This window comes from Dama dama, chromosome 9 (assembly GCF_033118175.1).
Source record: "Dama dama isolate Ldn47 chromosome 9, ASM3311817v1, whole genome shotgun sequence".
NCBI lineage: Eukaryota > Metazoa > Chordata > Mammalia > Artiodactyla > Cervidae > Dama > Dama dama.
Window position 1 is genome coordinate 45,345,685 of NC_083689.1, and position 23,778 is coordinate 45,369,462.

Below are 23,778 nucleotides of genomic sequence, written 5' to 3' on the forward strand. Positions count from 1 at the left end.
CCTCCTCTCCATTTCATTGCCATTGCTTCAGCTGAGAACCTCCTCGCCTCCCATATAGATAATGTACTCAAGAATCTTCTAAATTAGCTCTATAGAATAGAGCTTGGAGCAATGATAACTAATTTCTGTATCCACACTGTTCAGTATAGTAGCCACTAGCCAGGTGAGGGGTGCTTGAGAACCTAAAATGTGGCCAGTGCAACTGAGAAACTGAAATTTTAATTTAAATTTCAATAGCCATATGTGATTAGTGACTAATACACTGGACAGCACAATTTCAACGTTCTCCCCATTACAAGTGTACCCCCTTCCAGTCCCTGACACAAATAACTAACCTCTGTTGTCTAATGAATGAAATATAAAAATATGAAAGTCATATAAAGATGTTAGTAACACCACCAGTTACTAGGTAGTATCACAAGTCATCTTTTAATGAAATAAAGTTTTCTCATAAATTACTTTTAATTTCTTCAAATAATGTTACCTTCATGTTTAAAAACTACACTTTTTTAGTTTGTTTTTTTCACCAATAGAAACTACCTTCTATGTTGATTTTTTTCTTACTATAAGTCAAATATTTAATAAATAGCACCATCAATTGCTAATGAAATGTTTTAGTTGACTGCTGTGTAGTGATAGAAAGCAGATCAGTGGTTGCCTAGGGGAGTGGTGGATTACAAAGTGGTACACAGAAACCCGTGGGTAGTGGATGTGTTCTCTATCTTGATTGTTGTGAGGATATAACTTGTGTATATGTATGTCAGGGTTTTCAAACCATACATTTCAATATCTGAAATTTTGTATGTCAATTATAAAGCTGTTTTTTTTAAAAAATCTGGCTGAATACTTGCTGCTCTTAGAAATACATAGTGTAGAGTCCACTAATACAGATGGATAAAAGGGAGAGCCTTTACTCAAATCTCAGAATTATTTCTACCCTTGTTAAATCTACTGGGTCTTCCAGAAGTAAATTATTTTCCCTGACTTGCTCATATCATCTGACAATAAAAACAGCAAACACTTATGCAATGTTTATCTTGTACCAGGCACCAAGTTCTGAGTAGTTTATATTTATCTGTTCATTTGATCCTCATGACAACCAACTGAGGTATGTTGTACCTCCATTTTTACAATTGAGGGACTAGAGGTTAAATAACTTGATCGAGTTTAGCAGAGTTGGAGAGAACAGATTGGAAAGGCAGATTGGAACAGATAGAAAAGGGCATTAATGTCATATCAGGAGGGTAAATTTTATGTAATGGTTAATACAAACCTTGACAGTTTTTTAGCAGGAGTATGACACAGCCAGAGATTATTTTAGGGCAATTCACCTGGCAGTTCACAGCCATATTCCCCAGTGCGTAGAACACCACTTGGCATATGGTAGGCCCTCCATAAATATTTTGAATATTTATGGAACCGTGTTGGGAGTTGTCCCATTTATTGATATAAATTTGTAGGGAAAGAAACATTTGGATTCAATATTTTCAAACTGACAAATATGCCCATAACTTCATTCTTGACCTTCTAACTTTCTCTCACGACACTCATTATTACGGTTCCAATTATCATTTCTATTTATAATGACTCCCATAAGAAACAAAAATATACCTTCCTGTGTTTCCCTTCATTGTTTGAGTTCTTCTCTCCATAGCTGCACAAAAGAAAGTTATGTAATCCAACTCTCTTTCACATGACGGTGTGTCAAACCTGTGCACAGTCATCATGTACAAGTTTCTCTTTTCCAGTTTAAATAGTCTCAGCCCATTCAATCATGTATCTGTCACCATCCTAGTTACCCCTCTGGAACTAACCAGTGTCACTTAAACACATGACATCAGTACTGACCAGTGAGTCCAGAAATATCCTAATTAGTCCATTTCCTTGCCTTCAAGAGCTTTGGAATTATCCTCAGATGATAAAGAATCTGTCTTTCAGGAGACCTGGGTTCAATCCAGGGGTGGGGAAGATCCCCTGGGGGAGAGCATGGCAACCCACTCCAGTTTCTTGCATGGAGAATCCCATGGACAGAAGAACCTGGTAGACCACAGCCCATGGACTCACACAGAGTCAGACACAAATGAAGTGACTTAGCACAGCCTGCAGTCATCCTCAATACAGTGCTACCTTAAAATGAATGGTACCTTACATCAGGCACATTTTTCATTTCTGCATCTGCCTCCTCTATTCCTTCTGGTTCAGGTTGTCATCACCCTAGACCTGTGTCTGTTTTCCACTCCCTTGCCTCCTGCTGCCAAACATGTACTCCCTATTCCATGCCGCTCTGCATGTATCAGCAGACATTCATTGAGTGTTTGTGATGAGCAGGCCCTGTGCTCATGCTCCAGGGCATTGTTTTCAGGGTAAAGCCTTTTTCTTAACTATGGGGAAGAAGGGCATTCCAGCATAGGCATCTCCAGGGTTATGGAGATGGCATTTGACTAAACTTTTAAAAATGGGTGGAATTCAAAGCAGAGTTGAATAGCATTCCAAAACCGCCAGAACCTAGGGGGAGATGCATGGAATAGATTCTTCTGCATATCCTTCCAAAAGAACCAACCTTGCTGACATTGATCTCAGACTTCTAGACTCCAGAACTGTGAGAAAATAAATTTCCATTGCTTAAACCACTCAGTTTGTGGTACTTTGTTACAACTACCTTAGGAAACTAATACAAGCCCCAAACTAGAAACAACCCAAATGTTAATCAGCTGTATTTATTTAGTAGAACAGGTAAATAAATATGGTATAGTTACACAATGGAATACTATACAACTAAAGTGAACTAACTACAACCACACTTAACAATATGAATAAACCTTACATGTAAGTTAAGCAAAATGAATCAGATTCCAAAAGAGCACCTATAATATGATTCTATGTATCAATGAAAAGTCAAAGTGTTAGTTGCTCAGTTGTGTAGGACTCTTTGCGACCCTATGGACTGTAGGCCACCAGGCTTCTCTGTCCATGGAATTCTCCAGGAAAGAATACTGGAAGATTCCCTTCTCCAGGGGATCTTTCCCACTCGGGGATCAAACCTGGGTCTCCTGCACTGCAGGCAGATTATTACTGTCTGAGCCACCGGGGAAGTCAAAACTATAAATTAGCCAAAACTAATTTATGTTGTCAGAATTATGGTTATTCTTTACATGGGAGGAGAGACAAAAAGTGAGCCAAAGGGTTTTGGGGGATTCTGGAAATATTCCATTTCTTTTCTTTTTATTTTGAAATATTCCATTTCTTAATACGAATGCTGGTTGCATGGGTTTATTCAGTTGTTAACAAGCAATGGGAAGTGCTTGAAGGATCTAAGTGTACACAAACTACCGAACAATTGCACCTATCTCACACACTAGCAAAGTAATGCTAAAAATTCTCCAAGCCAGGCTTCAACAGTATGTGAACCAAGAAATTCCAGATGTTCAAGCTGGATTTAGAAAAGGCAGAGGAACCAGAGATCAAATTTCCAACATTCACTGGATCATAGAGAAAACAAAGACATTCCAGAAGAACATCTGCTTTATTGGCTACACCAAAGCCTTTGACTGTGTGGATCATGAACAAACTGTGGAAAATTCTTAAAGACATGGGAATACCAGACCACCTTACCTGCCTCCTGAGAAATCTGTGTGCAGGTCAAGAAGCAACAGTTAGAACCAGATGTGGAACAATGGACTGGTTTCAAATTGGGAAAGGAGTATGTCAAGCCTGTATATTGTCTCCCTGCCTATTTAACTTACATGCAGAGTACATCCAGAGAAGGCAATGGCAACCCACTCCAGTACTCTTGCCTGGAAAATCCCATGGACAGAGGAGCCTGGTAGGCTGCAGTCCATGGGGTCGCTAGGAGTCAGACACGACTGAGCAACTTCACTTTCACTTTTCACTTTCATGCATTGAAGGAAATGGCAACCCACTCCAGTGTTCTTGCCTGGAGAATCCCAGGGACAGGGGAGCCTGGTGGGCTGCCGTCTATGGGGTCGCACAGAGTTGGACATGACTGAAGTGATTTAGCAGCAGCAGCAGCAGAGTACATCATGTAAAATGCTGGGCTGGATGAAGCACAAGCTGGAATCAAGATCGCCAGGAGCAATAACCACAGATACGTAGATGACACCACCCTTATGGCAGAAAGCAAAGAACTAAAGAACCTCTTGATGAAAGTGAAAGAGGAGAGTGAAAAATTTGGCTTAAAATTCAACATTCAAAAAACTAAGATCATGGTATCTGGTCCCATCACTTCATGGCAAATAGATGGGGAAATAACGGAAATGGTGACAGACTTTATTTTCTCGGTCTCCAAAATCACTGCAGATGGTGGCTGCAGCCATGCAATTAAAAGACGCTTGCTCCTTGGAAGAAAAGCTATGACAAACCTAGACAGCATGTTAAAAAGTAGAGACGTTACTTTGCCAACGAAGGTCCATCTAATCAAAGCTATGGTTTTTCCAGTAGTCATGTATGGATGTGAGAGTTGGACTATAAAGAAAGCTGAGCACGGAAGAATTGATGCTTTTGAACTGTGGTGTTGGAGAAGACTCTTGAGAGTCCCTTGGACTGCAGGGAGATCAAACCAGTCAGTCCTCAAGGAAATCAGTCCTGAATATTCATTGGAGGGACTGATGCTAAAGCGTCAATACGTTGGCCACCTGATGCTAAGAACTGACTCATTGGAAAAGATCCTGATGCTAGGAAAGATTGAAGGCAGAAGGAGAAGCAGACGACAGAAGATGAGATGGTTGGATGGCATCACCGACGCGATGGACATGAGTTTGAGCAAGCTCCAGGAGTTGGTGATGGACAGGGAGGCCTGGCGTGCTGCAGTCCATGGGGTCGCAAAGAGTTGGACACGACTAAGCGACTGAACTGAGCAGAGGAGAGGGGTAGAAGCTCTGGACGGATGACAAAATATGTGGCACTAAGTGACCATGAAACGAAGATTAGAACTGGTAAAGAATGATCCTGAGTGGCATCATCCGGAGCCTGACAGGCAGCCCTGAGGGCAGACAGTCACATCCCCAAATGCGTTTCTGGAAAATATTAACAGCACATCTAAGTGGAACAAGACATCGAACAGAGAGCTCAGCCAGTATGCTTTTGTAGAGACAACTGGAAAGCCAACTAGGAGCACCCCCCAATATTGGTAGTGCAATCTCGGACGGGTTATCAATTCCTTGGCAGGGCTGTGGCAAGGATTAAGATAACAGGTATCACGTGTGGCCTCTTTGTAAGAAGTCACTAGCTTACTGCCAGGACTTTCGGGCGGGTGGCCCCCAAGGTCACTCCACCCCGGGGCACCCCTAGCCAGGCTGCGGCACCAGCGGGGATATCTTTCTGCGTCCCCGCCTGCCCCTGTGAACCGCAGGAACACAAAAGCATGCACCCGGACTCCGCCACTAGGCGCTGAGGCTGTACGAGGGGCTCAGAGCCTTTTCCTCTTGATTGGGCGGGAAGAGACCGGGTGGGACGTAGGCAAAGGAGGAGGCAGGGATTGGTTGAGCCCAGGAAGAAGGTGGGGCCTTGACACGGGAGGGAGGCGGGCCCGGAGTCTCCAGAGGCTCCGTCTATTGGTCCCGCCCCCTTACTGGAATTCCGGCCCGCGCAGGTAAGGCCGATCCTTTAGTGCAGCCGTCGTACGTCTAGTAGTTTTCCCAGCAACCGGTGACGCACCGGCGTGAGGCAGGCCACTGGCCAACCCGGGAGAGCGGGGCTGGAGCGTGACCCTCAATCCAGAGGCACCGCCCAGTTTCCCCCACTAGGCCGCCCCGCGCTCCTTCCCTCCCTTCCCCGCCACAGTCCCGCAATCCGGGAGGCGGGGGTCAGCGACCCAGCTGAGTGGGAGCCGCGCGGTGTCCGAGGAGCCAGTCGGCGACCGGTGAGGGGACCGAGGGGCGGGAGGGAGGGTTAGCGCGGGGCAGCCATCCCCAATTGTCGCCCGGCTTTTTCCCTCAGCTTCGGGCGGCCAGCGTCTGCCGCCGTGAAGAACGCCGCCCTGGCAACTAGTGACGCAGAGGCCCAGCGGAGCAAGGGATTGGCCGGCCCGCGTCCGCTGCTGCCGCGCGGCCTGCTCCTCCCAGGCCTTGCCCTCCGTCTGTCCTCACCAGTCTTCCCGCTGTGACCTTCGTTGCTGGCGGCCCCACGACGCAAATATCGCCAGGCTGAGTCTGAAAAAAAAGGGCAGCGGCAGCCTCCGGGTCCCGACCATATTAAACGCCCCCTACTCTACACTACGTTTTTGGTGCCCTGTCTTGCCCTTCGGGTGGGCTGGCGCCTAGGGCAAAGAGTTGAGATAGGCCCAGGGATGGGAAATTTCGTCCAAGGAGAATCTGACCAGCAACTCGTGACGAAAACTAACTGACGCGCCCGGGATTGGCTGCGCTGCGGAGGGGGGCCAGGGAAGGCGATCTGCTCAGGTGCGGCGTTCTTCATTCCTCGAATAGTTGTTCTCAGCTCCCGTTAAGTGCTAGACACCAAGCTTTAAAATGTGTAATCAACGTCAATACTTACTCTAAGCCCCCGGTGTTTGTCAAGGGTCTGCGAAAGCCCCACACTTCTCTAATCCCATTAAGTAGGGTTCTTTGCGGGGGTTGGGGGCAGTCGGGGAGGAGAAGGCCTTGAAAGGTTTTGCAGAACGTTTAGGATGCTTAGGAGGTAGGAGTCAGACCCCTTTTTCAGAGTTCCTCAAAACTGTCCTGGGAAGAGTAAATCCTAAAAACTCAGCAACTGCCGTTCTCAGACTTTACACCTACCTCTTTTTGTGGGAAACGTTATAATAGTTTCCTCTACTGAGTTTTCTCAGGCAGGAGTGTTAGGTACACGACTCCCCTGTCCAAGGTCACACAGCCAGTCATGGAAGACCCAAAACTTGGATACTTGGCTCTCTAGTTCCCCTACAGAGGTTGCAGTTCCTAGTTAGTAAACCAAGGCTGAGTATTTGCAGTGTATGCAGGGGATAGGGCTATGGAGGATAAGATGACTAGAGAGAGGCACTCTCCTCCAGGAACCTAATGCTTGAAAGAATAGCATTCCAGATTAATACATCATTTTTAAAAAGCATTAGATGCCTTATGTGTGCCCAACTTATTGCTAGGCCCAGGAGGAATGCAAACCACCTTATAGTCCTTCCCCTCATCCCGCTTCTGGGCTCCTCTGGCTCTTCTGAGCTGTAGTCTTGCCCGTGTGTCAAAGGAACATAGAGAATAAACTATTCTGCTATGTTCTCTCCCTGTCAACATACATACCTTCTCCAGACTTCACAGGAAAAATCTTTGTGAAAAAAAGTTGCAAAAGAATCTGCTTGGATCATGATCAGGCTTGGGCAATTGAGGGGAAGGGGGAACTGTCATTTCTGTTTCCACCAACTCTTTAAACATGTCAGACTGGATCTGAAGCTGGAAGAGACAAGGTCTTTTAAAATACTGGACCTTGTTTCTGTTAAGGGAAAGAGGGAAGTGAGGAGTGACCACTCTGCTGCTCTGGATTTCATACCCCATCCTCACTTAGAAAAGAGACTGAAACCTTTCCAGAGTGGACTGGGAATCACTCTTTAATGATACTTTCACTGATTATTCAGAATAAAGCCGGGGGCGGGGGGTGGGCTGGAGGAGTGGAGGTGCTCAGTAGGGTTTCTCTGCGGACGGATTATTGGGGCAGAGCATTGAATGAAGAAGGGAAAGGGCTTTCAGGTAGAAAGAACTACAAGTGGAAAAGACCCAAATCAGGCTCCAGTGGGCCAGGGAAACTTTTCCATCCATCCAATTCCTCCCTCTTCCTCCTCCCAGCAGTGAAAAGTGTATCATTTGCTTCATAATGGATGTAAAATTTCATCTGCCTTTAGGGGTATCTCGGAGTCCTTGAGACTACACTGTCATTAAGGCTGGGGCAATAGAACAGACTTTAGGGCTGGGACTAGGGTGGGGTTTAAGTATATAGAGAGAGGCCAGCAGAAGAGTCTTCTCTCCCAAATTCAGCTACCACTCTCCAAACCACTTCTAAGGCCAACGGTTTCCTTCTCATACCAGGATTGCAAAGAATCGAATGCAAAGCACAAGTGAGCCCAACTCCCATGGCAGCCTGTGAGGTCACCTGGGACTTCCTGATCTGCTACTATCAACTGGCCGGGGCCAGGGGGCTGGAGACTATTAGGGAGAATCAGAGACAGGCCTCCTGGCCTGCCATCCCTTTCCTGTCCCTGGACCCACTTGCCGCCCGAGTGGCTCTAGAAAAGCTCACACCGCAGGGGAACCTTAGGTCACACAGCGGTACCCAGTAGTACCCACCCCAAAGGACTAGTGGGAGGAGGAAAGTAGTACATACACAGGAACATACGAGAGCCATTCCATACTGATGCTGGTAACAACTAGGAGAGTAGCAGAGATAGGCTTTGCACTAGTCACAACCCCAAGTCCCAAACAGATCTACATGGCACTATAGATATTCACTTTCCTGAAGAGCAAATGGACCCTCTGGAGGGTGTGGCCAGAGCCCTACATCTTAGGAGACGAGAAGAGTGGCCATCTTCTCTGGTTCTAAGGGCCAGGGAGGTTAGTGGCCTTTCCATGCAGTCCCCTCCAGGGACTGTGAGGTGGGGCAGCCTCCCTTTGTATGTGTTCCAAGCCATTTGGCCCTCAAACCCACATCTGCATCCAACTCTGGCTTAAAGATGGAGGAATTTTGAGATGATCATTCACCTCTTCACAATGCCCCAGAAATGTTGGCCTGGCAGAAAAGATAACCAGGGAGGAAAATCTTTATTCTGACTGAACAGTACAACTCAGAAGAAAAAGAACTACACTTCTCTCACAGAAGATTGTTAGTAAATGTACTAAATCCTGATTTAGTCCAACACTCCTGTGAACCATTAGATATGACATGAAATGCTGGCAATATCTACTAAGAAACAAATACGTTTTGTGGTAAACGAAACTCAGAAATGTATTGTGATGTTAAGTTTTGCCATTAGCTTATCTTCTTAGTACTTGTCTTTTATTAGTTACATATAATAAATCTGTTAAGTATTAAATACTTGAAAGCTACTAAAATTAAACAACTAGGATTTTTCGTAAATTCACACGTAATTACCCCCTTCCCTTGTACTTATTTTTTTCCCCAGAGTCAAAGAAATTTGGTGGTATAACACTTCAAAACTCAATCAGGAAAATGATGGTTAGGACAGTCTGGAAATTGTTCTGTTGTCAGGGTAATACTTTTTTTTTTTTTTTTTTTTTTTTCAGATTTTCTTCCAGGCATAGACCGTTTCCTTCAAGGGCAAGCTCCAGTATGGGGTAAGGTGAACAGAAGTGAAACTTGAAGGATACACCTTGACACTCAAGCACCAAACCTGCAACCCCAGACCAGGGTCTCTTATTCCATGTCTGTAATGGGGCAAAATGGTATCTTTGTTTATGTCATTTATGTGTGTGTGTTTATGCTTGTACATTTGTCTTACCTTCCTTGGACATGTACCCTTGAAAGCGGTAGACTGGTAGAGGGTTCGATCCCAGAAATTTGGCCTGAGAGGTGCCAGGGTCTCCAGAGACACTCAGGTAAGGGGGAACACTCACTAGGACATAAGCCTTGCTTTCCTTGGCATTTGGGATCAACCACTGACCCCTGAGAGGTTTTATTCACACGAGAGCAAACATTCCTTTGATTTTGACCAGTTAGAATCAGCAACCCAAGCAAGTGTCTGGGCTGAAAACTCCTTCTGGGAGAACCAAGAGACTCACTCTAAAGTCTGCTCTCAGGTCTGCAGAGGTCTCTTACTCCTAATTACAGATTTTAAAACTCTTTGAATAAGATGACCAGGATTTAAAATATTACTGTGCACCTCCCCCACCCCATCTCCAAAAACAAGTACGGGCTGGGGCAAGTTGGAGGGATGTCGTAGATGAACCATAATTTAGAATGTAAATAAATGCTGAAGGTGAGTGAGTGATCTGTGATACTCTTCTTGTTAAGTTTTTTATACTTGAAAATATCCGTTTAAAAAATACCTCTCTTCCAGGAAATGTTCCCTTCTCTCTTCTTGCAACTGCCCTCTCTGCTCAGTTTAAAATCACATTTTCCCTCTTATTTTATCCCTCCTGCAGGGCACAGCACACCCTGCTCCAGAGGCACAGAGAGAGAACATCCTACATCAGCCACTCCTGCCCAGTAGTACGGAGGGGAGCAGAAGCTTCAGAGCCCACTCCTGCAGGTCTGTAGATTAGCTTTAAAGGCTTTTTTAAATTGACTCCATTTGCATCCAGAAGATTAGAACCCCATCTGTGGGGTGTTTTAACCACAGCTCTGGAAATTTAGAGTTGCCATCTGCTAATAAGAAAATGACTGATGACTATTGTTTACTTCCTATCTCTGATCTGTTGGGTGACATGGCTGTAATTGATAGTGACTATACCTGTCTCCCATGTCCCACTGAACTGAACTGGGGACAGAGCCATGGGTCTTGAGGCAGTCAGTGGTGAGGCCGCCAGGTTAGGAGAGCAGCCCCATTTGTGCTTTAGATAGAGGGCACAGGAAGTTCTGTGCACAAATGCTGATCCTGCTCATGGACAGCCATCTGGGCCAACTTGTCAGAAGGATTCAGGGATACCATTTGAGATAAAGAGAATAGCAGAGCAGATTTCATCCCCATAAAGGGGCTTCTTTGCTACTTCAGGTTCTCAGATCCTTGGAGCTGGGGTAGTGAGGAAAGTCTGCAGAATGTTTGCAAACAACTTGGATGCCCTGAGAATCAGAAAGGATTTTCCTTCTTCCTTCCCCGCCCTCCCTAGAAATTTGAAAAGCACTTCTTCAATAATGGGCTGCCCTTGTGGCTCAGCTGGTAAAGAATCCGCCTGCAATGTGAGATACCTGGGTTCGATCCCTGGGTTGGGAAGATCCCCTGGAGAAGGGAAAGGCTACACACTCCAGTATTCTGGCCTGGAGAATTCCATGGACTACAGTCCATGGGGTTGCAAAGAGTTGTACACGACTAAGCAACTTTCATTTCACTTTCTTTAATAATACCATCAACTTTTGATAATATTCTTTTACCCCTTTCCTGGGTCCTGAGTTGCTTCACTTTCTTAAGGTTAGGCCAGGGAACTTGGAGAGTGTGCCCTGGTGTGGAGTGACTGCTTATCAGGTGCTGTCCAAAGCCAAGGAGCAATACTTCCGTTTTGTCAAATACCTTCCCTTGCTCAGGTCCCAGCCATTCCTGAGCCTGTTGCCTGGGCTGCTGCTGCTTGAGGGGGTTATGCTTCACCACTTCCAGTCTAGGCCTGGCTCAGTTCACATTGGTTACTCAGGAAACCCTGAGTCTTTGGAAGAAGGCTTTGATTGGTTTAGGCCTAGGGGACTTCTCATTGCCCATCCCTCCTTGGTCATTTCCTAGTGCATCACCAGGCTAGGATCCCTGGTCTAAGGCTATAAAACAAGCTGGACACTTCCTCCTCTTCTGAGCACTGTACTGGAGACAAACTTCCCTCTGAGTCCCTCCTACCCTTCCTAGTGGCACAAGGACACACCCCTCCCTGGCCTATATTTCTAGGACTCCCATGGTTTTGCCTCCTCTCTTGGAGAATGGAATTCAAGAGATGACCTAACTGAGGGAGCTACAGAAAACAGGGAGCCTGTGCTTAACCCTCCATTCCCCAAGGTGTAGCTGTCATAGGTGTTGCTGAAGCTCACAGTGACCTTCTCTCTGCAGGGCTCATGGTACATGGTAAACCTAGCTGCAGCCCACCTCTGAAACAGCCACAGCACCTGCCATGAGAGAAGGAACCCTGGAATCTACAGACCAATTTTCCAGGTCTCTCTCCTTTCCCTTTGCTACTGTTCCCTTTCTATGCCTTAAAAATAACGCAGATGGAGAAGGTGGACTCCAGAGTGTGAGTGGCACTCTGCACCCTGAGGGCTCCCAACCTGGCCCTCACCATGTTCGCTGCCTCAGAGGTGGCAGCGGGCAGACCTTATGGGTGCAGTGAGTGTGGCAAGAGCTTCCGCTACAGTTCAGTGCTGCTGCGGCATGAGCGCGCCCACAGTGGTGACAGCAGCTTCCGCTGCCTAGAGTGTGGTGAGCGATGCGCAGAGGCCTCAGACCTCCGTGCACATAGACGTACTCACGCGGGCCAGACGCTCTACATCTGCAGTGAGTGTGGCCAGAGCTTCCGCCACAGCGGCCGCCTTGACCTGCACCAGAGCGTACATAGACGGCGCATCCGCTCCTGCCGCTGCCGAGCTTGTGGTGGATGCTTTCCACACCTCCCGGCTCTGCTGCTGCACCGGCGCCGCTGGCACCCTCCCGAGAGGCCCCGCCGCTGTCCGCTGTGCCCTCGAGCCTTCCGCCAGAGCGCGCTGCGCTTCCACCTGGCACGGGCGCACCCATGGGGAACACCAACCGTGCCTGCTGACACACTCCACCGCTGCACACAGTGCTCGCGGGCCTTCCGCAGCGGCGCTGGACTTCGGAGCCATTTGCGTGTCCACGCAGCTAGGAGCCCCAGTGACTCCACACTTCAGCAGCCAGGTGCTTTGGACACACACCAGTGTGGTGTGTGTGGCAAGAGCTTTGGCAAGAGTTCCACGCTAACGCGACACCTGCAGACGCACTCGGGTGAGAAACCTTTCAAATGCCCGGAGTGCGGCAAGGGCTTCTTGGAGAGCGCCACACTGGTGCGCCATCAGCGCACACACACTGGCGAGAAGCCTTACGCCTGCGGCGACTGCGGGCGACGCTTCAGTGAGAGCTCCACGCTGCTGCGCCATCGGCGCAGCCATCAGGGAGAGCGGCCACATGCCTGTGCCACATGTGGCAAGGGCTTTGGGCAGCGCTCTGACCTGGTGGTGCACCAGCGCATCCACACAGGTGAGAGGCCCTTCCCATGTACTGAGTGCGGCCGCTGCTTCAGCGACCGCTCAGACCTCACAAAGCACAGGCGCACCCACACAGGTGAGAAACCCTACCGCTGTGAGTTGTGCGGCAAGTGCTTCACATGCGTCTCCAACCTCAATGTGCACCGGCGCAACCATGCTGGCCACAAGCCCCACAAGTGCCCAGAGTGTGGCAAGGCCTTCAGTGTGGGTTCCAAGCTGGCACTGCACCGCAAGACGCACCTGGGCGAGCGGCCAGCGGAATGTGCGGAGTGTGGCAAATGTTTTAGCCACAGCCGCTCCCTGTCACAGCACCAGCGAGCTCACAGGCGTGCTCATGCCTCCACTGCTCCTGCTGCCGCTGCCGCTCAGCCCAAGGCAGGCACTGCACTCATAGTTGCTGGGCAAGCAGGACAGGAAAAGCCAGGGCGTTTTTTGCCTCAGTTGAGAGAGACTTGTTGAGATTTCTCTGGAGTGGGCTAGACAAGCACTCATACAACGCCACAGAGACGGTGGGACAACTTGCAGACAGAGGTCTGTGGAAAGACAGCATGGCCTATCACCTTTCTCCATCTCTTGGTAGAACTTCACCTGGCTTCTCACTGTGCCCCTACACCTACAACCATTGTCAGCTCTTTGCCTGTTCTCAGTCCTTCCTTCTCCCCCTCTGAGGTGTAGGTGCAGTGAAAACCTCTCAGACCCCACGCGTAGAACAGCATCCAAGTATTGGTGTGACGAATCCCTGCTGCTGTGCTCTCAGGTCTTGCCTGTCTTCCCATCATTGTTCTGTCTTCTCTTATTCCATCTCCTTTTTGCAGCCTGAGTCCCCTCTACCTTTTCTTTCTGGGTACTTTTGGTATCCTATCTCTTCAGGTAATGACTATAGATGTGGCTAGAGTCACATCCCACCAGCATTGTGGTCTTCTCGCCTCTTCCTTTCACTTGGCTGTTAGTCTCTTGCTGCTTTTTCCCTCAGCTTCTGAGAGATGGGAAATTTGCAGAGAAATAGTGGAAGAGCTCACTTTTCTGAAAGATATCTCCACATCAGAAGCACTTAGAGAAGTGCTTCACAGCATGTAAAGGTGGGCATGAGCCCTCAGCATGGCTGCCCACCTGTCTCATGGGACAGACCTGTTGGTGTACAGATCAGGGTGCTTCTCAGGATAGTGTTCTCCAGGTAGGGGACATTAGCCTGGGATCTGAGACAAGACCACATGGGTCCACAAAGCTGGGCACTGCCAAGTGGAGTGAGAATGCTATGTACAAATCACACTTGGAACCACAGGAAAACAGCTCCACAGAGGCCACAGTGCAGGGTTGAAAATTCCCTGGAATTGGCCATTTTTTTTTTTCTTGCAGGTGGTGAAATAAAGAATTGTTTGAGTTCTAGATGCCAAGAGCTCCCTTTGTTAAACCTGAGGCTGCTGTATTCACAGACACCAAGAGTCACCCAAGAAACAAGCCCTTTCAAAAATCAAGGTCTCTGGTCCCTTCCCAGGCTAGCTCAGCAACCTTGGATGTATATAGCCCCCTCATTTTTGCAGTGGAAGGCAAGACTCTTCAGGGGCTCCTATACATCTGGTTGTCTTGGTTGACAAAGAATACAAATGTGGCCCAGAGTCACATACCTCTAATCCTTCTCCAGCCCATCCCTCTGGAATGACCTAGTGATCACACCCTGCCTTACTTGAAGGCAAGAGTGTGTGTGACTCTCCACAGAAAAAAAGGGAAGCCAAAGTGAATTGGGAAAGAAAGCTGGGTCCTCACAGTGGGGGCAGGTGGGGGGCTGCAGAGAGAGGAACAGGACCTGCACTTAGGGTGCACTCAGGCACATTCCAGCAGAGCCTGTTTCTTAAAGAATCAAGATTTCTGTACCTCAGGTGCCAAAATACTCACTCTGCCCACACAGGTCTATGTAAAATACTGGGTTTATTCTGTCCTTTAGAAAGACTCAAGTAGCCTGGTTCCCCTAAAATCCGGCCTTGCCCCTGCCCTGCATTCCCCATCACCCTAGTTCCTGGACACCAGGCATCTGGCCCTTCTTGCTCCTTTCCAGTCCCTGGATCCCCCAAATTCTGGAGAATACTTGCTGCTAAGGGAGCAGCATGGGAGCCTGAGGAGCCAGAGAGGACCTGGATCCTTCACTGGCCCCCAGGGATGCAGAGGCCAAGATGCTGGAACAGGAATCCAGTGGACCAGATAGTTCTTGTGGGGCCAAGAGCAAGGCAGGGTGGCTTTTGCTGCGATGAGCTGCAACACTGTCTGGCTTCTCAAAGCGCTTGCCGCAGAACTCACAGGGGAATCGCAAGGCAGCCACTGTCTCTGCGTGCTTGCGCCGGTGCCAATTCAGGGATGCCTTCTGGCGGCAGGTAAACCCGCAGATCTCACACCTAAATCAGGGGGAGCAGAGTGAGAGAAGGTGCCTCAGCCCATCTTGACTTCTCCAGGGGTTCCTCCTGGTCCCAGCTTCCCAGGTGTCCTTCCAGCACCTCCCCACTTCACCCCACACCAGGCTCCCTTCCCCACACTCACTGTAGGGGTTTCTCTCCAGTGTGGATGCGCCGGTGGATGACCAAGTTGCTGCTGGTGCGGAAAGACCGGGCGCAGAACTCACAAATGTAGTCTCGGGTGTCTGTGGGCATATAGGGTATAGCCAAGCATCCATCCCCAAACTGAGGCCCTCCTTGGCCCACCCCTTCCAGTCCTCCAAAGGAGTACTGTCCCTATTTACTCTGCATGTCTCCCTCCTCCCAGCCCCACAACAGTGCCCTGTGACCTGACAGACACCATGTGGGTATCAAGAGCCAATCCCCTCTCCTTTCTCCCTGAACCCGCCTGCCAGCTCTAACAGCACCTGCCCATTGCCCATCTCTAGCAGTTCTCACAGGCCTGGTATGGTTTTTCTGCACCTCCTGCAGCAGAGGAGACAGCCATCCTTTCCATGGCATCCTGTAGTCTTCTGCCCAACCACCGCTCTGTATATCCTGCCATCAGACCACACACACATGTACCTATAGCCTTCATCCCCATCACTAACTTGTACTCCACACAACTCCTGCTCCAGGCTCTCTCCTCAGTCACTATCACTGATGTCAATTTGTTTTCTACATGTCCAGCCCTCACTCTCCTGGTTCCCAGACCCTCACTAACCTGGCCCCCCCCCACCCTCCTCAGCCACCACTCCCAGGTTATGCACCATCACTGCACCATGTAGAAATCACAATTTCAAGCATCCTAGTTCCAGTCATCCTTTGTCCTGTTACAGTAATCCCACAACTCCAGGCCGCCAGTTCAGTGGCCCACTGCCTTCCCACTGTCTCCTTCCCTTCTCTGTGATGAGTCCATTTCCAAGGCATCTTCATGGCCTTCCTTCACTTCACCTGTCTCTCTTTTCCTCAGCTATATTTTCCTGGTTAAAACCCAACTCAGGATAAACACAACACTTGGTTGCTCCAGGCCTGCACATGTGTGTTGAGCAGGACAGACAACCAACTCCCCGATACCCCACCTTGGGCTCTACTTTCATACACAACTACAAGTCAAGCCTCCCCACTGCCCTATCACAGTACCTCTGCATTTCCTTGATCAGTTCACTCTCCCACTTTCTAGAGTCCAGAAGGGCATTTTGCACATGACCTCCTCTTTCTACCAAACTCACTCAGCAATAACCTCATTTTATAAGTCACCCAGAAGAAAAGAGCCGGGAAATAACACCCACATCCTCCCCTCACCTAATCCACCAGGCAACTTGCTTTCTGTGCCCATATATGTGAATAGTTCCTGCTTCCCTGTGGCTGCCTTCCAACTGTGCCCAGACACACCCCCTCCTCACTGACTTAAGGATGCCCAACCCTGGCATCAGCAAGCCTTTCCTCTCTGTGGGATCATCTCTGTATGATCCTGCCCTCCAGCTTATACCTACTTCTCTGCTTGCCTTCACAGCAAAACTCCAAAGAGTTGTCCGTACTTGCTGTCTTCACTTCCTCAGCTCTTCTCTACTCCAGACCCACCCCCTGCTGGCTGCTATCTCCCTTGTCACATGCCATTTTGTCATCTGGTCAAGGATAGCTTTCCACTACCCTATCTGGTGGCCTGTCCACATCCTCATCTCACTCAGCTTGGCAGCACTGGCATAGGTCACCCGTCCCTCCTCCCTAGAGCGCTTTCTCCACTTGGCTCCTCGGATACTGCTCTTCAGCTGCCTCCCTGGCCCCTCTGTAGCTGACCTTCCCACCTGCCCTGCTCAGACCTCTTCTCTACCTATGTTCACTCTCTCCCTGTAGAAACACTCCACCCACAGCTCTAAACACCACCCAAGTGCTCATGATGAACATTTTTTTCTTTTTTACCCAACAGCTCTGAACTTCAGATTCATGTTTTCTAGAACACCTGATTAGCATGTCCCAAATAAAATGTCATGTCCCTTTCCTGAAGCCTGCTTATGTGTCATTTTCAGGGAATCACATCACCTTCTATCCAGGTGCTCAGGCTCAAGGCTTTTTCCAAGTCCTCTGACTCTACAGTCCCACCCATGGACAATCTGTTCTACCCACAGTAGCCCGGGATCCACCTTCACTCACTCGTCAGTCTCCAGCTACTTCTCACCGACTCTCCAGGTTGCCATTACTGTGCTGCACATTTCTGCAGTCCCTCTATTCTTCACATGGCAGTCACAATGCTCCTTTTAAAATCAGTTGTGTCCCTCCCTCCAACATACCGGTGCCCATCACACGTGGCCAGGAGCCAAGCCATTGTGAAGATGGTTTTGGAGGCCTCTACTGCCTATTTGACCTCTCTTCCTTTCTAACCTCCTGTCTTCCTCTCCATTCCTGGATCATGCTTGGAGATGCTAGTTTAGGATCCTCTCATGAGCTGCCTGTGGGTATGGCTAAGCCTCCATTCTCTCTTCACTTAGGTCTTTGCTCAAAGCACCTTTCACAGCTCTTTGTGGCCCAGTGTCAGTAGAGTGGACATCTTACAAGGTGAGTACTGCCTGCTTTATTCACTGCCGAATCCAAGCACTTATAACAGTTTAAAGCAGGCAAGATCTCAACAGAAAGAGAGTGCAGGATGAGTGTATGAATGAAGTTATCCCAGAGCAATGTGACAAAACCTGCAGATAAGAGGTGATGGGCCTTGTGGGGGAGGGGAAGGTACCCACAGTGGGAGGTGACAGGACCCACAGTGGGGAGATGAGAAGGCATTTCCACAACTCACCACTGTGCAGCTTCACATGCTCCTTCAGGTGTTTCTTAAAGTTAAAGGACTTCCCACAGGCTGGCTCTGGGCAGGAGAAGGACTTTTGGTGGATGTGCTGGTATTTCTTGTGGTGCTAGGGAAGGAAGCACATGGTTTTCTCAGGGAGACCACCAGAGCTGACCCAGAAGGCAGGCTCTTCTGCCCTCTTCCTTAGCAGTTCTTGTCACCGCCTCACCTGTGGTCCAGTCCTCACCTATATGTGAGCACCCCAATCCCATCCCTTCCTGATACCACCCTGCCCTTACTCTGCCCTGCCCTCAACTTCCATTATCTTACCTTCTTGTCACAACATCACCCTGCAATGCCCAGTTCCCTGAACAAAATGCAGTGCTGCTGACATTCCTGGTTCCCTAACTATATATTTGCCATCTGCCAGGGATGGGAACACATTTTGGGTGGTTATGATTACTCTCCTTGATATCAATATCAATGCCCAACAGTGTCTCTCAGAAGGCCTACATTTTATTAATAGCTCACCATGGGATTGTATCATTTTCTCCTAAATGTGCTTTGGAAACACACTCTCTCTCAACTTGGAACACTTTTAAGGGTAGTGTGTTCTTCAACCTTAACTCCCCAAGTATTTCTAGGAAATATTTCTCTTTTTATCTGGTCTAATTTTCACATCCTGGCTCACTAAGCTGCATGGGCTTTCCCTTTCTCCATAATCCCATTTCCCCATATTTAAACTACTGCTGGAAGCTACTTCAGTCTCCTTCATTAATAGACTCAAATATGTCTGACCAGCCCTGATGTTCTTATCAAAAGCCTAGAGCTTTGCAACCACATGGGAACCTTCCCCTTCTCCCAAATCCCATCCACCCAGGCCTCACCACCCCTCTGGTCTAGGGCCCCCCAGCCTCAGAACCCTGTGAGAGCTCTCGCTGAGTGTGGGGCTTGGACTCTTCTGTCTCTGTGCCTCAAATCTCTCCTGTAGTAAGGCTGAGGACAAGACTGTCTCCTAAACCACCCACATGAGCCAGCAGAGCGAGGCAGCCCAATGGACTGAGGAACCGTAGCACCTTAACACATTAATGAGAAGCCTTCGGCAATGCTTAATCTTTCTGTGTTCCTTGGTTTCCTCATCTGCAAAGCAGGAATAGTATCAGCGCCCACTCCACAGGAATGTTGAGAAGATCAGAAGACTCGACACATATCAAGTGCTTAGAACAGTCACCAGCACCTCAAAAGCCTGAGGAATGCCACCATTATCTCCATGTGGCCAACAGAGGGCCTGTGCAACAAGCACAGTGGCAGCAGCTGTGCCCCTGAGGCTTGGTTTCCTGCCTTATCTACCAGTCACCTGGATTAGTGATTATAAATGTAGGCAAGCTCTGTACATCCATCCCAACCCTTCTCTCCCTGGCTCTGAATTCCCTCCACACCCCAGGTTTCTTTACCTCAGTTTCTCCTTCAGCCCTCCTCCTCCACCCACGAGGCTACACAGAATCCAACCTGTACCCTCACATGCTCACATTCAAATACTGCCGGTTTGAGAAGATCCTTCCACAGCCAGGGAAGTCACAGGGCAGCAGCTCTCTTCTGGCAGCTTTCCTGAGGGAGGAGAACAGGAAGCGGGAGGACTCGTGCAGGCGCTCCCCCACCTCCCTCCTCACCCTTCCCTACCCAGGGCCCCTTTCCCCAGTCCTACCTAATTCTCTTGGGGCCAATCTGAGCAGTGTCCTCATCCCATGCCGAGGCCAGAGCAGACTGAGCCTGACTCCCAGGGCTATGGGCAGCAAAGAGGGAGCGGAGGGCCTCGAGGGAGGGCCATGTCCCAGGACGCCCCTGCCCTCTGTCTCAGCCATCAGGTTACCTGGCCAGGGGCTCAGTCTGCTGGTCTGCTTGAGGGGTCCCCCTGAGCTCTGGCTGTATCCTGACTTCTACAGGCCTAGGAGCTCCAGAACCCAAGGAGGATGCTGATGAGGATGGCGAAGCAAGAGGAGCTGGGATGGCTGCAGGGGCCGGGGGTATCTCCCCATCCTTAGGTGCATGGGTGACAGGGGAAGGGGGTGGTTTGGGGACATCTGGCTCACTGCTGAAAGGAGAATGAAGAGGAGGGCATTATCTCATGGATCCTCAGCCAGCCCCAGCCCAACCCCAATCCCTAAATTGCAAAGATCCCAAACTCACTTTCCACGCAGTTCAAAATCTCTAGTTCTTTCTGCCTTCCCCAAAGCCTACCCTGCCCTCTCCACCAACAAGCCACTCCCTGAAGTCTGCAAAGCTCTGAGTGCCCCCCACCCCAGCCACCACCACCCCCCCCCACCCCCGACTAGCCCACTCTGTTCAGCATCCTCCCTCAGCCCCAACTTGCTCATCTGGGGAGGAGCTGTAGGTCCAGGGACTAGCATCACTGAGCATCTCCTCTTCATCCTCCTCTTCCTCTTCCCCATCTTCTCCGAGGGATGGGAAGGTCTCTGGTGGGGGTCCCGCACCCCTGCAGGTCCAAGGAAGGCAAGTGTGAAGTCCTGCTCCCTCACTTCCATTGTCCACCCAGGTCTATCTTGTCCACCTCTCCCCAACCCCAGACTCACCTGGGCATCCTGGCCTCCTGAGCCCTCTCATCACAGTTAGATTCCAAACCTGTTGGCACAGGTAAGGTCAAAAGGGAAGGAATTCTGTACTGGAGGGATGAGGACAGGTGAAGTTCTAAGACCTGAAGTGGTGGGAAGACTCTTAGGAAGAAGAAGGAAGAAGGGGCACAGGCTACTGGAGTAGGAAAGACTGATTTTAGAGATGGTACATTTCACATGACCCAAAAAAAGAAACAAGTATAAAAAGGTACACTGTGAAAAGTCTCCTTTCCAATCCATACCCCAGCCACCTCAGTCTTCCTGTAGGTAACCTGTTTTCCTATATGCCCTTCCAGAAATTTTTATACATTCATAAGTACATACAAATAAATTCCTTTCTTCTCTTATTTATCCACCAATGGTAACATACGATAAATCCAATTCTGTATTCTGCTTTTCATACCTAAAAATATATTGAGGATATATTTCCTTATCAGCGTAGAGTTTTTCCACTGAGAAAGGATCATTTTTGAAGAATGGGGTTCTGAGTTACACAATAGGGTTCTGAGTTCCCCTCTTTTTTTCTCCATAACTCTTCTTTCCCCCAGCCTACCGGCAGGCTCCTGCCCACTCCTGGCCTCTGGGCACCAGCTCCTCTCGTCAGTACTTGGAAGAGGGGTCGGATTTGGCTCCTCTGGAGATTTGGGGCCTGAAGAGGGGCTCCAGGAGAAGGTGTGGCCGGCTGAACACTCCCACACAAGCCCCCCATCTTGGCCCCCAGGTCCCCGCAGCCCAGGAACCAGGCTGCACTCTCGGCTGTGAGCGTGAGATAGAAGCACCAGATACTGCAGTTCCTTGGGGGCCACAGGCTCAGGACCTAGAGAAGTAAAGGCAACAGTCAAGGGTGAGCTGGGAGGCCCTCTCCTCTCATCCTGAAGAGCCACATTCACAGCCCTGTACCCCAACCCCCTGCTCCCTTCTCCACAGGTGGCCCCTCTCAGCTGTCCAACTCCCCCCATCTCTTCCCAAACTCACTCAAGGCGCCCTCTGATCCAGTCTCCTCAGGGAGGGTGTTTCTAGGTCACACCACTCCCTGTTGCCCCCCTCTTCCCCCTCCGGCTCCTAATTCTCTACCCCAGCCATTCCCTACCCACCTGCACAGAGAACACAGCCTGAAGAAGTGTACCTGCCAGGGGGACAAGAGGCAGGTCAAGCGAGGGCCCATGTGGCCAACTGCCCTTGGCTCTGGCCACTCACACACTAGGGGACCAAGAGGTGGGGGAAGACCGTGGGAGCTCACAAACCACCCTGACCTTGTTTCTGCAACGAGAAATCTGCCAGTGGCAAAGAGCAGCAGGACCACACTTGGTGTCGGGAGAGGGGACGGGTAAGGTGCTGGGTGTTGTAGCCTGGGTGCCCTCCCTCAGAACCCCTGACCCGGGCCCTAACCGATCCAACAGGAACTTGGCCAGCTGCGAGTGCAAGGAGAAGCCCAGCTGCTCCTTGAGGAGGCACCACTGCTCCATATGGCCACCCAGGCGGATGCGGTACTTGCTGCGGCGCGCATCCAACTGCCGCCGCTTCTCCCGCCGCCTGCGGGACGCGTCCGCAGGGGAGGCCGCCATGAGTACCAGGCCCTGCGGGGTGGAGGAGACGCTGATCAGATACGGGTCCAGAGGCCCCAGCTCCACCCTTTGCCGGGGCCTCAGTTTCCTCATCGGTGAATTGGGGCAGAACCAAACCACTGCAACAGCATTCGCCGCCACCGGGTCCAAACCAAGTCTGCTTACATGTCAGGGCGTATAAACTAGTGCTAGAGGGTGGGTATCGTTGGGGTGGGAGGTACGGGGACAGCATCAAAGTCAGAACGGCCTGATCCCCAGCACACTGAAGTGCAGAACTGGAGCTATGGGGTAAGAAATTTTCAACTAGGGCGGAGTCAAGGGTAAGGTAACAATTTTATATTGAAAAAGGCCTGAGTCTTTACTGGTAAATGAGGGACGAGGTCGTTTGCACTGGAAGAGCTCCTCACAGTTGGGACGACTTGGGTAAAGCCGGGGAGGGGCGGGGGTCTGGAGGGCACCCCCCATTCCGTTCTAGGCCGCCCCACTGAACACTCACACTGCGTCGGATGGACCAATTCCTAAGGCAGCTTCCCGGCCGCCCAGAGCTCCCGCCGCGACCCACCCCCACCCCGGCCTTACCTGAGCGCCCCCACCCGCCCTCAGCCCGACTGCGCCTGCGCCTCTCCCGTGTAGCGCGCAGGCCCGGAGAGCGGCGGGAGGACAGGGGCCCACCTCGCGCGCGCCGCCGGTGTTTCTCTTTTAAGAGGAACCCGTCCCCCTTCGCGTCGGTGACTCCAGCCTGGAACTGGCTCCGGGGCTTGGGGGGAAGGGGAGAGGGGAAGGCTGCTTGCGCGCGCATGCGCATTGGCCGCTCAGCGCAACGCCTGCTGGGAGCCGTGGTTCCCATACAAACTGCTCACGTTCCTGGCTGAACCGTGGAAAGGTTGTGGAAGGTCGCTACCCCGGCGAGCTCTTGTGTTTGGTGGCCAAAGACTTAGGGAAATGGAGTTCATAGGGCCAAGCCCTCCTCCCGTGCGCCGACCCCAGCCCCTTCAACCAGCCCAGGGATGTGGCCTCTGCAACCATTCCTACTTTGTAGTTCTTCTTTGTCCCTCCCAATTCCCTGTTCCCCGACAGAAGTCACCTGGAGATGGGAATGGCAACCCACTCCACTATTCTTGCCCGGAGAATCCCATGGACAGAGGAGCCTGGCAGCCTGCAATCCATGGGGTTGCACAGAGTCGGACATGACTTAAGTGACTGAGCACGTACGCACGACAGAAGTCATCCGAAAAGTTGCCCAGATTTGCCGTGGACTATTACGCACTTCCGTTCTCTCTTCAATTGACTCCAGTGGAGCTTTTCTCTCTACCAAGCCACTAGAACGGGCTTTGTCAACGTCACCTGGGGCAGTCACTTTGTTAAAGGCAGTGGTCTGTTCTCTGCTTCTCTGCTGCTGCTGCTAAGTCGCTTCAGTAGTGTCGGACTCTGTGCGACCCCACAGACAGCAGCCCACCAGGCTCCTCTGTCCCTGGGATTCTCCAGACAAGAATACCGGAGTGGGCTGCCATTTCCTTCTC

The 23,778-nt window shown here is 50.2% G+C and overlaps 2 protein-coding genes across 12 annotated transcripts; one reads left to right on the forward strand and one right to left on the reverse strand.

Annotated features, from left to right (window-relative positions):
* The first annotated feature begins 5,538 nt into the window (after positions 1–5,538).
* On the forward strand, positions 5,539–14,247 carry ZNF672 (zinc finger protein 672). Of its 4 annotated transcripts, XM_061151149.1 has the most exons (5): positions 5,662–5,878; positions 5,956–6,416; positions 9,237–9,287; positions 10,095–10,201; positions 11,696–14,247. In XM_061151149.1, the coding sequence occupies exon 5, from the start codon at positions 11,923–11,925 to the stop codon at positions 13,318–13,320; it is 1,398 nt and encodes a 465-aa protein (XP_061007132.1). In that variant the 5' UTR covers positions 5,662–5,878; positions 5,956–6,416; positions 9,237–9,287; positions 10,095–10,201; positions 11,696–11,922; the 3' UTR covers positions 13,321–14,247. The 4 variants fall into 4 exon arrangements, with proteins under 4 accessions (XP_061007134.1, XP_061007132.1, XP_061007131.1 ...); XM_061151151.1 differs by lacking the exons at positions 5,662–5,878; positions 5,956–6,416 and adding an exon at positions 5,539–5,608; XM_061151148.1 differs by lacking the exon at positions 5,956–6,416.
* A 521-nt stretch (positions 14,248–14,768) lies between these two features.
* On the reverse strand, positions 14,769–23,055 carry ZNF692 (zinc finger protein 692). Of its 8 annotated transcripts, none has more exons than XM_061151142.1 (13): positions 22,931–23,055; positions 22,083–22,270; positions 21,788–21,819; positions 21,247–21,510; positions 20,655–20,703; positions 20,435–20,557; positions 19,934–20,152; positions 19,769–19,846; positions 19,593–19,671; positions 18,076–18,190; positions 15,744–15,842; positions 15,391–15,490; positions 14,769–15,248 (listed from the first exon to the last, which is right to left on the reverse strand). In XM_061151142.1, exons 2-13 carry the CDS (start codon positions 22,256–22,258, stop codon positions 14,951–14,953), a joined length of 1,632 nt encoding a protein of 543 aa, XP_061007125.1. In that variant the 5' UTR covers positions 22,259–22,270; positions 22,931–23,055; the 3' UTR covers positions 14,769–14,950. The 8 variants fall into 8 exon arrangements, with proteins under 8 accessions (XP_061007125.1, XP_061007123.1, XP_061007124.1 ...); XM_061151140.1 differs by having other exon boundaries at positions 19,934–20,155; XM_061151141.1 differs by lacking the exon at positions 22,931–23,055 and adding an exon at positions 22,838–22,858 and having other exon boundaries at positions 19,934–20,155.
* Between the last annotated feature and the right edge of the window lie 723 nt (positions 23,056–23,778).